At 42.1% G+C, this 15472-nt stretch overlaps 1 protein-coding gene across 1 annotated transcript in view; it reads right to left on the bottom strand.

The window, feature by feature from the left end:
- LOC134678032 (SID1 transmembrane family member 1-like) overlaps positions 1–15472 on the bottom strand; it is a 40627-nt gene continuing 25155 nt past the window's right edge. Inside the window, exons 14-21 of the mRNA XM_063536467.1 lie at positions 12060–12233; positions 11518–11641; positions 10119–10241; positions 9279–9395; positions 7282–7423; positions 4802–4913; positions 4135–4227; positions 1–3603 (exon numbers count right to left, since the gene is read on the bottom strand). Coding sequence (XP_063392537.1) covers positions 3427–3603; positions 4135–4227; positions 4802–4913; positions 7282–7423; positions 9279–9395; positions 10119–10241; positions 11518–11641; positions 12060–12233 — 1062 coding nt within the window. The 3' untranslated portion in view covers positions 1–3426. The remainder of the gene's footprint in view (positions 3604–4134; positions 4228–4801; positions 4914–7281; positions 7424–9278; positions 9396–10118; positions 10242–11517; positions 11642–12059; positions 12234–15472) is intronic.

Below are 15472 nucleotides of genomic sequence, written 5' to 3'. Positions count from 1 at the left end.
TAATTCAAATAAGCGTTTACTTCATACAAAAATAATTTTACATTCGATATTTGTATGATACATTTGTTATTGCTACTTTAGAAAAGTGTACAGTTGCCATCAGATATATCGAAGCGGCCGTGGTGCTCAAAAATATCTGAACCCGGGCTCGGAAACCGTTCTCATTTCTCAAACCGGTTTCGGTCATTCGCCCGGGAACGAAAAAACTGTTCTTTTGAGATGACGGTTTATGCCATATACGTTCTCATTTCGTTCTCGAACGGAACGACATTAACCGGTTAAATTGAAAATATTGAAGCGAGATAGAACGAGTAAATATTGCTATGTCTTTCACGTATGACAACGAGTTTAACCGAGAGTCTCCGAAAGCCAAGAGTAACCGGTATTATATCGTTCCCTGCGAACCATAAAGCTCCGTTCCCTCTTCTTACCGGTTAGGAGAGAGAAAGTAATTTGTTAGTTCTCGTTCCATTAATTAACCGGTTTCTTAATGAACGAAATAATATAATGGTTTTGGAACGATATTAACAGGTATTTCAATACCGGTTCCGAGCCCTGATCTGAACACGCACACTAACGCAAATATGCTAAATAGGCACCGAAAATATGTTATAGATGTCGGCGGCCGATCGTAAGATCAGACATATCGTGAAATTCCTAGGCATATCGTGAAACGTGAAAATCTTTGACTCGTTCCCTGAGTCAACGGAGCCCCGCTACGCGGGGCTCCTGTTTCTGGGCAGTTTGCCCTTCAGGCATCTGAAGCAACCTAACGAAACTATCCTACCTATATATTAGTTTAATGTGACTATCCTCAAAACATTACAGGAACATTACGATCTGCCTGATCTTACGATCGGCCGCCGACATAGACAATATAGACACTGACCACGTTAACTTTGCACAAACTTGGCAGTAAGAATAGGCACATATCCCTATAAACTCCATATGCTCTAAGCTCCATAGATACTTGACTTGACGTATCACTTGGCGTGCAAACTTAACGTGGTCCGATTCTATCATACGGATTGAGTACACATTTTTAGATATAATTTTTAGCCAATTTTAGGTATACTGGGTCAAGCAAATCTTGTCAGTAGCAAACGGCGGCAAATTTGAAAAATCGCGGGTTAGCAACACTGTGTTCGAATAATTCGAAAATCGCGTGTCATCTGTGCTTTATCTGTGGAATGTGGATCGCGAATGACAGCCATCATCTTTGTTTACATTCTGAATCGATTCTATTTCAAGAGATATTTCTGCTGTGTCACCATTAAATACCAATATATTAAATAAAATTGTGCTTAATCAAAGCTAAGGTGCCTAAAATGCCTACAGTTCCAACTGATAAATCTAATAAAATATTAAAATCCAATAGGACATCTATATGCTGAAGCAATGATTTTATTCATTACATTCTTGTTTAACGGCATATTCCACTTCTAATTTAATTTTGAGATCGTCAAATTCACCACACACCGCTTTTAAATTGTCCGTCCATACGTATTAATAACAATTTCAAACATTTTCAATAGAGAATCCACGAGTGACAATTTGAATTGACGTACGTGACAAGGCGCGCTCAGCGGAAAAAGAAGTTTTGGTTCGATGTACATTGTACATTGCTGCTTTTCTTAGCGCAATACTACTCTTTGAGTGTTGCCCTACTTTAATTTGCTTTACATTGCTACTGACAAGATTTGCTTGACGCACTATAACTACCATATATTTTATTAATAGGTACATTGAGTACAAAGTATATGTATAAAAAACTTACTACTACCAAAGATTCATTGATAGAGTTAGACCAAGGTAAGTCTGCAACGATTTTGATAGCGTACGCCAGCGGTCGGCAACCTTTTAGTAGCCAAAGGCCACATAGTAGTTAACGGAGGCGACGAGTGCCGTACTTTGTTAATATTTATGACTTTATCAGACATTATCGTTTGTCACTATTACATACAAAATAGCCAAGGCTGCTCTCGGGCCGCAAGTGACAGCTTCAGGAGCCGCATGCGGCCCGCGGGCCGCAGGTTGCCGACCGCCGGTATACGCAATCCTAGGTGTTATTTATTATGCATCATAATTTCATTTTGACGTTTAAAATAGCACGTATACCGCGTGTGCTATAAAAATCGCTGCAGACTTATCTTGATCTGACTCTAGTGAGCTTCGACTTTATGCATCTCAAGTTTTCAACGATTGTCTCAGTTGAAATGATCGATCACTTTAAACTATAAAACTAAATAAAAATTAATATACTTAATACAGCAGCAGAAGTTGCTAAGCGGGCCAGGTGTCCAAAATTTAATGATCTTGACGCGACTTTATTGGTAACAGAATAAGAGCGTGTCAAGGTAATTTTGAACACCTCGCCCGCTTAGCAACTTCTGCTGCTGACTGTACAAAAATAATTATATACTATGAGCAACATTTTTAAGCACCTAAAATACTTTACCATAAGGTCTCCGCCTCCGGTCTCCATCATCAGGCCTTAATAGCACAATTTGAAGGCCACAAGTATAGCCTCCTAAGGGGCTATTCATAAATTACGTCTTTTTAAATTAGGGAGGGGGTCTGGACATCGGATGATGGTAGCATGACGTAGGAGGAAACGGGGTCATTCGAAGCATGATTTTTGGATGATTTTATTTGGGTCAAAAATCATCATAAATCGATGACGTAATTTATGGACAGCCCCTAACTTAAGGTCCAAGGTCCTACCTGTAGTTCAGTCAGCAGCAGAAGTTGCTACGCGGGCGAGGTGTTCAAAATTACCTTGACACGCTCTTATTCTCTTGACAATAAAGTCGCGTCAAGATCATTTTGAACACCTCGCCCGCTTAGCAACTTCTGCTGCTGACTGTACTTCGTTAGTTCGATGAAATTTAAATCATACTCAATTGGAAACAGAGTCGCTTTTGCTTTGCTCAATTTTGAAACAATGCTAAATCAACTCTATTTCCCACACTTCAGTGGCAAATTTAGGATTTTTCATGGAGGATAGGGCGGCCGCGGACCCCGCGTGCCAGAGATCGTGACTGTCAACCATACAGACAAACATTGTTGTACTTAGTACTACACCTCGAACACACCTTGCGAGATATAATTTTTTTTTCTCTCTCTCTAACTTCCTAGCCAACAGGCCGATTTTCTTCAAATTCGAACTTAAAAATAGTATTTATCCGAACTATGTTTCTGCCAAATGTCAAGAATATCGGATGAAAAATACGCAAGATATCGTGTAACAAACTTTGTCTATCTGTCAACTATACTAGTTGATAAAACCTTAGTTAAAATACGGGAATTAGTTCTCTATATGTTTTCTATAGGCTATGCCCATTTTGCTAACTATCCATGTTTAAAAATGACCGCTTTTGCTAAATGTCCTGTAATCACATGTCTATGTTGCAAAATGTCCAATCTTCAAAATACAGGTATGAGTTCTCTAGGGGTGTCAGCTAATGGGTCATCTATAGTCAGCAACATGTTGAATGACAGGTACAGGGCGGCCGCGGAGGCCGCGTGCCAGAGATCGTGGCTGTCGAAGAACTGTAGCGACGAGCAGACGGCGTTGCGGCGCCGGGACTGCGCTGGCGTGTCCTGGGAACATCATTTATTCATAATATTTACGTACAAAACGTAGTATAGTATAGTCGTTCGATTTGTAGCTGGCCCGGAACCAGACGGGAGACACTCGCTGACTTCGGTCGAATTCGGCTCCGTTCGGCACAGCATTGCTCCGAGCAATTATTAGGGTGGACAAAACTTGAAGTCCCTTTGCGTGCACGACCACAGATAAGATAATGGTTTGAATTTTGACAACCCTAAATAGCCGAAAGGTATTGTGCCATATATTAGACAGGGACAGCATGATGACACAGAATAAATAATAGTACTAGGTACAGAAGACTCACTCTCTAACAAAGCGCGTCCGTTACGATCAGGACAGATATGGCCGCTAGGTGGCGACAGCGCCATGCGCGATGGCTAGCCACCAAAATTGGTGTGGGACGGATGTACTTGTAGCTACTTGTTGCGACGCGACGAAATCGCGGAGTGAGCCACGCCTGGCTATAAACAAAGGATTAGTCGTTCGGGGCCAGCTACGAATCGAAAGAGTATAACACTTACCGCCCATCTGGTGTGTCCGTCGAGGAACAAGTATAGGGCGACGATCCAGCAGAGATGAGCCAGAGCGCAGAACATCCACGTCCGTACCGGCACCTGCAAGGAGAGTGAGCAATCGTAGGTCAATATAAGATTACCATGTTGACTCACACAAAATTGAAATTTCGATATGAAGATACATACATATAATCAAGCTTATTTCCCGTCAGGGTAGGCAGAGACCACGGATTTCCACTTGCTATACCATCCTGACATACCTCTTACTCTTTTTAGGGTTCCGTACCCAAAAGGTAAAACGGGACCCTATTACTAGGACTACGCTGTCCGTCCGTCCGTCCGTCTGTCACTAGGCTGTATCTCACGAACCGTATATAATAGACAGTTGAAATTTTCACAGATGATGAATTTGTGTTGCCGCTATAGCAAAAAATACCAAAAAGTACGGAACCCTCGGTGGGGCTTGTCCGGTTTTTTTCACTTACATAACATTCCTCATACACGGTCTCCGGTTTAAGGTGCTCTTGACCTGGCTGGTTTCTTTATGAAGAATCATAATAATTCGTATTTATGATGACGGTACTGCCTACTGTATTTTATATTCATTCATACTTGCCTAGTATTGTATAATTATTTAAATTACATCTTTTTTAGGTTGTTTTAATGGAATTACCTTTTCTTTATTGACTAGTTTCATGATGACGTAGCCCAGTAGATAGAGCACGGTGTTGCCCATGAGGATCGCGAGTAGATGGCGCGCCAAGTCCTTATTGTGCTCGTACATGCTGTGAAAATGATGATATTTACTTTTATATTCATATTATAATTAACCTAACCTAAGACGAAAAATTAATAAAGAGATTAAAAAACCGTGCAAGTGCGAGTCGGACTCGCGCACGAAGGGTTCCGTACCATAAAGCAAAAAAAAAACGGAATAAAAATGCAAAAAGAAAACGGTCACCCATCCAAATACTGACCACGCCCGACGTTGCTTAACTTTGGTCAAAAATCACGTTTGTTGTATGGGAGCCCCACTTAAATCTTTATTTTATTCTGTTTTTAGTATTTGTTGTTATAGCGGCAACAGAAATACATCATATGTGAAAATTTCAACTGTCTAGCTATCACGGTTCGTGAGATACAGCCTGGTGACAGACAGACGGACGGACGGACGGACGGACGGACGGACGGACGGACGGACGGACGGACGGACGGACAGCGAAGTCTTAGTAATAGGGTCCCGTTTTACCCTTTGGGCACGGAACCCTAATGTAGGAATAGGTGGTCAAGCAAATCTTATCAGTAGAAAAAAACGCGAATTTTTTTTTTTTGAGACGATATCCCTTCACGCCTGCTTTTTTCAAATTTGCCGCCTTTTTCTACTGACAAGATCTGCTTGACTAACTATATATAGAAGATTAGGTCAGAACCGCAAAACCTTACATAATGAATATTATAGTTTACTTAGTTCGTGTTTTTAGCATTAGAAAACAGGTGAACAATCTTGATGTGTCTTTTTTATTGAAAAACACGTTTTAAAAATAAGTCACGGTAAATATGTACTAACAATTATGAATCTATGATCATTTATGATCGAACACAGACTTGATGACTTCCAGCCTCCCGAACAAGCCGGTTTCCGAAAAGGCTATAGTACCATAGACCACATCCATACGCTGCGGCAAGTTATACAGAAGACCGAAGAGTATAACTTGCCATTATGCTTAGTGTTTGTGGACTATGAGAAAGCCTTCGATTCGGTGGAAACATGGGCGGTGCTTGAGTCTCTTCAGCGATGCCATATTGACTATCGGTACATCGAAGTGTTGAAGTGTTTGTATAGTAACGCCACCATGTCGGTCCGAGTACAGGAGCAGAGCACGAGGGCGATTCCATTGCGAAGAGGCGTAAGGCAGGGAGACGTTATCTCTCCGAAACTGTTTACTGCCGTAATGGAAGACGCCTTCAAGCTCCTGGAATGGGAAGGACTTGGCATCAACATCAACGGCGAATACATCACTCACCTTCGGTTTGCCGACGATATCGTAGTCATGGCAAAGTCGATGGAGGAACTCAGCATGATGCTCGATGACCTCAACCGAGTTTCACAACGGGTGGGCTTGAAAATGAACATGGACAAGACGAAACTTATGTCAAATGCCAATGTTGTGCCCATCCCAGTCTCTGTTGGGAACTCGGTACTCGAAGTTGTTGACTCGTACATCTACCTAGGACAAGTAGTCCAATTGGGTAGGTCCAACTTCGAGAAAGAGGTCAACCGCCGAATCCAACTCGGTTGGGCAGCGTTCGGGAAACTACGTAATGTCTTTTCGTCCGACATACCTCAGTGCCTCAAGACGAAAGTCTTTAATCAATGTGTGTTACCAGTGATGACTTACGGCTCCGAAACGTGGTCTTTCACTATCGGCCTCATCTCAAAACTCAAAGTCGCTCAGCGAGCTATGGAGAGGGCTATGCTCGGAGTTTCTCTACGTGATCGAATCAGAAATGAGGAGATCCGTAGACGAACTAAAGTCACCGACATAGCCCACCGGATTAGCAAGCTGAAGTGGCAATGGGCAGGCCACATTGCGCGCAGAGAAGATGGCCGATGGGGTCGAAAAGTGCTTGAGTGGAGACCACGGACTAGCAAGCGCAGCGTAGGGCGTCCACCCAGAAGATGGACGGACGACCTTGTTAAGGCCGCCGGAAGACGCTGGATGCGGGTCGCTTCCAACCGGTACGAATGGAGGTCCAAGGGGGAGGCCTATGTTCAGCAGTGGACGTCTTATGGCTGAGATGATGATGATCATTTATGTATATTCTTCTGCTTTCATAAGTAATGGTTACTGATTCTAAAAAGCGTTTTTCAATTAAATGACATAAGATCGCTTACGTTCTTACAAATGCTAAAAAAAAATCTATAAATCGTAACATAATGAATATTATATATAGTTCACTAAATGTGACATTCCACAGGTAAAGGTACCTTATGGGGGTCGGCGCTTACGCTATTATTATCGACTCCCCAATACTAATGCGGTGCTACGTGATGTAAGCGCCGACCGCCTTAATAAGGTACCTTTTCCCGTGGAACGTCACAAATCTTTTTATAATGGAAATATCAGTTAATTAGAAAGTATTTTTAATTACCCATAAGCTGCCAACGCCCAGTTGGCAGCGTTGGCCACGGCGAGGAGAATCGCGCGAGCGCCATACGACGGTCGTAGAAATGTGATTACGCTGCCTTCGCGAGACTTCAAGGCGGCTATAGCTCGCCCGAATATCGCTCGTTCTGAACAAAAAAGGGGGGAAAATATCTATAAATTGTAAATTCAGATGTCAATCAGGGGTCATCCATTAATTACGTCACACGTTTAGGGGGTGGGAGGGGGTCAAGAAAATGTGACATGTTGTGCCATGGTGGAGGGGGGAGTCACAAACATTGTGACGTCATTTTAACTTCATCACTATTCATCAGTAACCGAAAATTAATTTGTATTTTTTTATTCGCTGTTCATTTAAATAATGAGGTTTTGGAAGTGGGTAATTTTCGTTCCTAATTGGTTTTGTGTTATAAAATTACTAATATGTATAATATTTCTTTTACCAAAAATATTTTATTTTATTTAAAAAATAATGCCGAGTTAGTATTGCCGATTTCGTTGAAAATAAAATTGCCTAAAATATGAAGTCACACCAGGCGGGGAGGGAGGTTTGCAAAATGTGACCAAGTGTGACAAGGAGGGGGGAGGCGTCAAAAAACCTAGACATTCGTGTGACGTAATTAATGGATGATCCCTGACACAATGAAAAATAACAACGATGATCAACTCTGGCCATAGACTAGGAATCCTCCAGACCGAGTTTAGAGCAATTATTTCATGCAACCGATGATGCCAAAAATGTGAGGTGAGCGAAATCCCGTGCCGTGATTGGTCCGTTCAAAGACACGGACATCACACAAAGACACTTTCGACTCGAACATGGAGTAAAATTACCGTATGCGTGGCAGAGGGGGTAGCGCGACTATGCTAAGTCTGGAGGATGTTTTGTCTGTGACTCTGGCCAAGGTGGGACTCGAACCCACATCCTTGGATTGCCGGTCCAATGCGTTAATAGTTCCGCCAGCTGACCATTCTTCAATCGACGCGAATTTAGTCATTGCAACTGTGACAACGTCACTAGTCACATCTTTTGGGAGAAAATATATTAGGATGCATTGAACTATTATAACTATAGTTAATTTTTTTAGCATTAGAAAGAACTCCACAGAAGCAGGCGTGCAGTTTTTATCAGGCTCTTTAATTGTTAATAATTATTTAATAATCTAATGTAGCATGGTCAATACATTATTATAATTTACTTTTTTAATTTAATAAATAATTTAATTTACTTTCTATGCATCTCGCTCGTATTCGCATAGTAGTGCAAGCGAGATGTATAGAAAGTAATTTACGTAGACGCGAGCGTATCTGTCAAGTTCAAAACGGGTGGTAGTCGTACAGGTTGTGATTGCGACAATTTCATTAAGAGCCCGGTATTTTCGCGGCAAAACAAAAGACTGTCGCAATCTTGCTAGACTTAGAAACATTTTTAGATCGATATCGATATTTCTGTAGGTGTGTTGTCTATATATGGTTTAGATAACACTTACTTCCTTAACCTTTTGCATGCTAATGACCGATATATCCGCACCGCAGGTCCAACGCCAAAGACGGATTAATCGGTCACAGGCCACAGAGCAACATAGACCTACGTGCATATGCATAAAGTTCAATTTCAGTTTTGACATTTCCGTGACGTGGAGCCCGAGTGACAGCTTTTGTTTGACACGGGGTCGAAAAGGTTAAACGTTCTCTCTAAAACATACTTACGATAAACGGCATTGGCCGCTTCGATATGTCGGCGGCCGATCGTAAGATAAGAGTGTAATGTTTTGACGATAGTCGCATTAAACCAATATATAGGTAGGATAGGTTCGTTAGGGTGCTTCAGACGCCCGAAGGGCAAACTGCCCAGAACTGTCGATTCAGGGAACGAGTCAAAGATTTTCATGTTTCACGATATGCCTGGGAATTACACGATATGTCTGATCTTACGATCGGCCGCCGACAGATACATGTTATGGCGACCGTGCCAATACTCACCGAATTTAAATTGTCCGACGTAGTATATCTTCATGGTCAACACGAAACACGTAGCGAGGTGGAGGATAGTGAACAACACCCAGAAATATACGCTCGGGTACATTATCCCGAATAGACCTGCAAAGATTTTTGTACGGTCAAAAGTAATATAATTTATGACCCATTTTGTACCTCGTCACAGTAACAATAAGCCCCGTAACTATAGGGAGCAGCATAGGAGGCGTCAGATTTTCGGCGCGAAGCGTAAATGTGTGGTTTATGCTTCCGATATAGCCCACAAGATGGCAGAACCTACTATGCACAAGTCCCTATAGTATGAAGTCGCTAGCGACTTTCATATTGATTGTCACTATGACAAGGTACCATAGGGGTGTTACAATTTGGGGCCTGTGACCAGGATTCTCATACAATGATTAAGCTAAATCTATGCAAATGACTAAGCTATATTTAATCCTTTTTATACTTGTAATTTTGTGATCAATTGTCAATTCTTTATGTGATATGAGAACGCTGGTGGCCTAGCGGTAAGAGCGTGCGACTTTAAATCCGGAGATCGCGGGTTCAAACCCCGGCTCGTACCATTGAGCTTTACGGAACTTATGTACGAAACATCATTTGATATTTACTAGTCGCTTTTCGGTGAAGGAAAACATCGTCAGGAAACCGGACTAATCCCGATAAGACCTAGTTTCCCCCCGGGTTGGAAGGTCAGATGGCAGTCGCTGTTGAAAAAACTAGTGTCTACGCCAATTGGGATTAGTTGTCAAGCGGACCCCAGGCTCCCATTAGCTGGCAAAATGCGGGGATAACGCGAGGAAGATGCTGGAAACACGCACTCACCGATAGTCATAACGACGGCCAACAGCATGAAGGTGGAGTGCGCGTTCGCGTTGACGTCCGGGTGACGGTTCTGGTACAGTTTGACCATGCACAGCACGGCTATCACGTACATGAACGAAGAATCTATGCAAAAGGACAAACAGGTATATTAAGAAACGAATTAATTATTATGTAATGTATTTATTTGTATCGGTAGTAAATTATAATTGTTGAATTTTGTACTTTGTAAGATGTTATGTATTTTTATTTATTTATTTATAATGTACTTTGATTGACGACGCTAATGAGATTTTAAACTTTCGCGTTTTCTCTCTCACATTATAGACGGGTCTAACGCGAATTATATTCAATTACCTTTATTTACCGACGTTTCGACACAGGTTTCACTGGTCGTGGTCGCGGCTGACTGATTGTCCCAGCAAAATGTCAAAACAGAGATTTGTGCATCTACCCGACGAAAAGTGTATGGAAAAGTTTGGGGTAGACAAAAGAGAGGGTGAAAGAGCACATAGCGGCAGTTAAAAATCGCCAATTACACAAATCCGCAATCGCCGAACATCTTCTTACATCTGGCACAAATCACTGGATTGAGTTGCATAGACCAAAAGTTGTCTCCACTGAACGCCATTATTATCCTCGAGTTGTGCGAGAAGCAATTGAAATCAAGAAACACCCCAGGAATTTTAATAGGGAGGATGGTTTCAACTTATCGCCAACTTGGGAACCAGTGATACAGAAGCTAAAGCCAAAGGATCTATCTTCGGACGGGTGCGTGGAAATTGTGAGTGTTGTGTGTCGGACTATTGACAATAATTAACATTATGTGTGGTGGGTGGTTTGAAAATGTGATGTCTACCCCAAACTTTTCCATACACTTTTCGTCGGGTAGATGCACAAATCTCTGTTTTGACATTTTGCTGGGACAATCAGTCAGCCGCGACCACGACCAGTGAAACCTGTGTCGAAACGTCGGTAAATAAAGGTAATTGAATATAATTCGCGTTAGACCCGTCTATAATGTGAGTTAATATGACGCTAATGAGATTGTAAAATCTTACTTGATTAAATGAGTTTCTATTCTATTCTACAAGTGTTTTTATTAGTGCGTGCACAATCTGACAATAAATTATTACTTACATACCCCATAAACGCATGCCTTAGAAGGAAATAAACAGTGTATCACCAAAGTAAGTGGCATTATCAGCTTAAAGCTAATATAATTCTAGCTTATGATATGACTTAGGACTTAAAATTCTTCAGAAGTAAAGGAATAGAATGTGTAACAGGGGGAGGAGTGGTATGGTATAGCTGATTGATACAGTCTGCCACTTACTAAACTTAGAAGATGCCGTGGTGGGGGGCTACCTAACCCACCCTGTATAATACAGGGTGTACTCACCAAACTGGAAGTTCATCTTGTTGGGGCACAGGTGGTAGCACGCGGAGAGTATGCCCTCCATGCTGAGGGCCAGACCCATCGAGTAGAAGATGCCGTGGTGGGGAGGGATACCCAATTCGGCACCCTGTATAAATGTTATTAAAGTCAATTAAAACACTTAATTGAGCTATTAACCCTCTAGTCACTAGATCTGCATAAAAAAATATTTGTTTAAATTTGAACTTTAACAGAGGTTAATAAAGTTCAATGTTATAATTACCGTATTGGCATTGCTTCGTATGAACTAGAAGAGGTAGAACGTTTAACAAGGGCTTAACTATGAAGTTACATCTTTTTATTTAGTGAGACTGAAGTCACGCTTGATGTAAGGACGAAGCTTTGAAGGAAGGAGGACCATGTAAATGACTGACAGATCATCATAACTCCCAGCCCAAACCATAATACTTACGCTTGTGATTTTTGGACAGCAGCTAGCTTTCACATCACAGACTTTTAAAAAAATCACAAAACACCAATATTTCAAGGTCTAAACTAACAAATACCTGTTTCTTCCTCTGCGCCACCTGCCGCACCCTGACCTGGGCCATGAAGGCGAGGCCTAGCAGCACGTAGCCTATGTTCGAGTAGACGTGGTTGAAGTCCGCGAGGGGGCCCAGCGGGTGCGCGCAGAAGAAGTTGTAGTAGCACAGGTCTTGGTTGCCCGTTTGGAAGACCATCTGAGAAAAAACCGGGCAAGTGCGAGTCGGACTCGCGCACGAAGGGTTCCGTACCATAATGCAAAACAAGGCAAAAAAATAAATGTCACCCATCCAAGTACTGACCCCGCCCGACGTTGCTTAACTTCGGTCAAAAATCACGTTTGTAGTATAGGAGCCCCACTTAAATCTTTATTTTATTCTGTTTTTAGTATTTGTTGTTATAGCAGCAACAGAAATACATCATCTGTGAAAATTTCAACTGTCTAATGTCGTGTATAAAAAATAATATTGTTGTTGTATGAGAAATAATAAGGTTTTTAAAATGTTTAAATAATTAATGGAAATAGTGCCTCGGATAAGATCCGCAGTGAAACATTGGACTATTGGAGTGCAAGGGTCCTCTTATTACTCTAACCTGGTTAATGGGAACTTGATAGGATATTGAAAAGATAAGACCAAATATATGACATGCAATTTAATACAATTCGCTAACTACTACAATGCACTCCGCTTTAGGGCGGGCGCTGCTCAGAATACAATCGGTTTCTCTAAACTGTCGGCGGTTATGGGGTGACACTATAGTAAACCTTAATCTACGATCGCGAGATGAACGAGACGCGGGGTCTTGGCCAAAACCTGGGATAAAAGTCTAGTGCACTCACGGGTACCGAACGTAGCTATCATCCACAGGCCCGCTGGTATTTAACGCAGCAGGCGGATCGCTGACGGTGGGCGACGGGCGTTCCTCAAGCTCCGGCTTTGGCAAGCCCGGGCGAGAACAACCCGCGGCGCTCAGGAGTTCCACAAGAAGAACCCGCGCGATGAGACCTTGGGGTCGTCGGACCGCGGCAAGGCTGTCCGACACACGGCTCGCGGGTCAAGGCCGTGCCCTACGGCTTGATGGTGGCGCCAACGTGATGCGCCTCGGAGCCGATAGGCCACGCAAGTGAAGGGGAGGCCTGTGTGAAGCACCTCGGGATCGCCAGGCGGCACGCAGTCCACAGGCCTTGGAAACTGCGCCCTGTGGTGAAAACCAGCGTCCCCACGACGCTCAGCACATCAGGGAGCGCGCAACGGCGCTCGGAGCAACACGACCGTCGGCCATGCTTGCGCTCGCCGGCGGCACGGAAAGCACTCGGTGGGCTACGCCCTTTTCGCGCACAACACACACACACACGGCGCACTTTACATATATCCCAATCTTCCACCGGCCAGGGCAGGCGGCGGAAGGGGGCGAGGCGGTTTATTTCGATATTCAATTAGGAACTGTATAAATGCTAGCGTGCCCCAGTACCAACCCTCCATCCATTGTCGATTCTAGCAAAATCCCCAGCCCTCCGTTTCGATCCATATCGACGCATCAAACGTCAAACCAACTTAAACCTTTTCCAAATCATATGACTCTCGAAAAAATATCAATGCTCATTAATACTTGTAATATTTTAAGTGGTTAATAATAATTACTAATAATTATATTTCTATCGTACGTTTCCTACCTTGTTTCATTCAGAATACCTTCTTTCCGATGCGGTAACTAAACGCATAGTCTACTCTCTGACAGTTCTCCTGTCAAAATTTCAACCTTTTCACACCTTCATATTCACTATTTATGTTTCATAAAAATTCCGAAAATGATTCTAAAATACTAATTAAATTAGGAAGTGACCTATTTGAGCAGTTGGGGTAGACCAGGGGGATCATTTTGATATGCATGAAGCCAGGTTTGGTTCACCAATCTCCGCGCAATCTGGGTGACAAGTTCCGTTCAAGTGGCTTACTCTTTAGCCTTGTTTCTTCGAAACCAGTTAACCAGGAGGCAGGATACGCCAACCAACCTACAGCTGAGGAGGTACATTATAGTTTTACATAAGTGTCATACTCTGGTGTATGTTATTTTGTTGGAAATGCGACAGTCATGTTGTACCGGTTATCTTGTATGGAAAAACATGTATTTATCCTAGGCAAATACGTAGCATCGCTACAATATCCCCTCTCTCGGCAAAGAGGTTAAGCGCCGCTTAACCGAGGCAGCCGGGGTAACCGGAGAAAAAAATCTTTTCCCAAAAAATCATCTGGTCCAGTAGGACGTTAACTATACATGCGGACATATACATGCGCCCCGTATTTATTATCGTTTGACACTAAACCTATATTTATTTGTTTCGTATGCTACTTAATATTTATCTTTAATTTACCTATATTATGTTCTAGAACTATAACGTAGACGTATACCTCTTAACACTATGCTGTGGTCAGATCATGACTATCACATGTTTCACATTAGAAATCACAGCGTGTGGCCACCACACTGTGGTTTCTGCTACTCAACTAAAAAATACAACCTAGATTTCCTTTGAAATAGTCTTAAGTTGTATAATGTAGTCGCTATAGCTAATAATGAGCTAACTCTCATTTTGAGGCTAATTGATATCTTTTAATGCTAACAAAAATATTAGTTATTTTTGATTAGGCTAATTTATTCTAATTAATTAGTATATTACATGTATTTCTATTCCTAATGTAATGCTACCTATTGATATACTAATAGTTATGTTTTACTATAGCATGCTCTGCTATGCCTATATTCCTACAAATACAAAGCCACTAGTACCCTAATATAATGTGGTTACTAGTTGGTAGTTTTTATTTATTACTTATACTAGCAATAGTGGAAGTTACTTGTAACCCGCACTTAAATCAAACTCCAATATGCAGCCAATGGGCTTGCATTAATTGAAAAAGAAAAAACTTGGTTTTCTTTTCCATGTCCTACTTAGTGTATTATATCCACCATAATTGAGTCACCCTGGGCCCTTAGGGTATGTAGTTACTTATAAAATTTGATTTCCTAGGAAATGCTTGGAACAAATGTTGACCAATTGGGTCAAAGAAGCATGTATGCTTGAAAAAAAGAATGGGCTAAATCTTAGTATGCCCTAATAATATAAAATAAATTGTTACGTGTGACATACACCTTGTGGGACTTTAATTATGTCCTTGACATGATACTTTCCAATTTTACCCGTGTCTATCTCCTGAAGATCATATACGACATCCGAATGCTTCTTAATGACTTTGCATTTCAGGAAGCGCGGTGCCAATTTTGCGGAGAAGAAGTGTGCTGCATTTGACTGTACAAAATTACGCCTCCATACGATATCGCCTACGCTTAGCCGTAGTTCCTTACGGCGCAGGTTATATCGTACCGCGTTTTGTTTGTACGCTTTGGTCAAAGCATCAGTGACGCGCTGGAAAAT

Source organism: Cydia fagiglandana, chromosome 27, assembly GCF_963556715.1.
Source record: "Cydia fagiglandana chromosome 27, ilCydFagi1.1, whole genome shotgun sequence".
Taxonomy (NCBI): Eukaryota; Metazoa; Arthropoda; class Insecta; order Lepidoptera; family Tortricidae; genus Cydia; species Cydia fagiglandana.
This window is presented reverse-complemented; position numbering and strand designations above follow the sequence as displayed.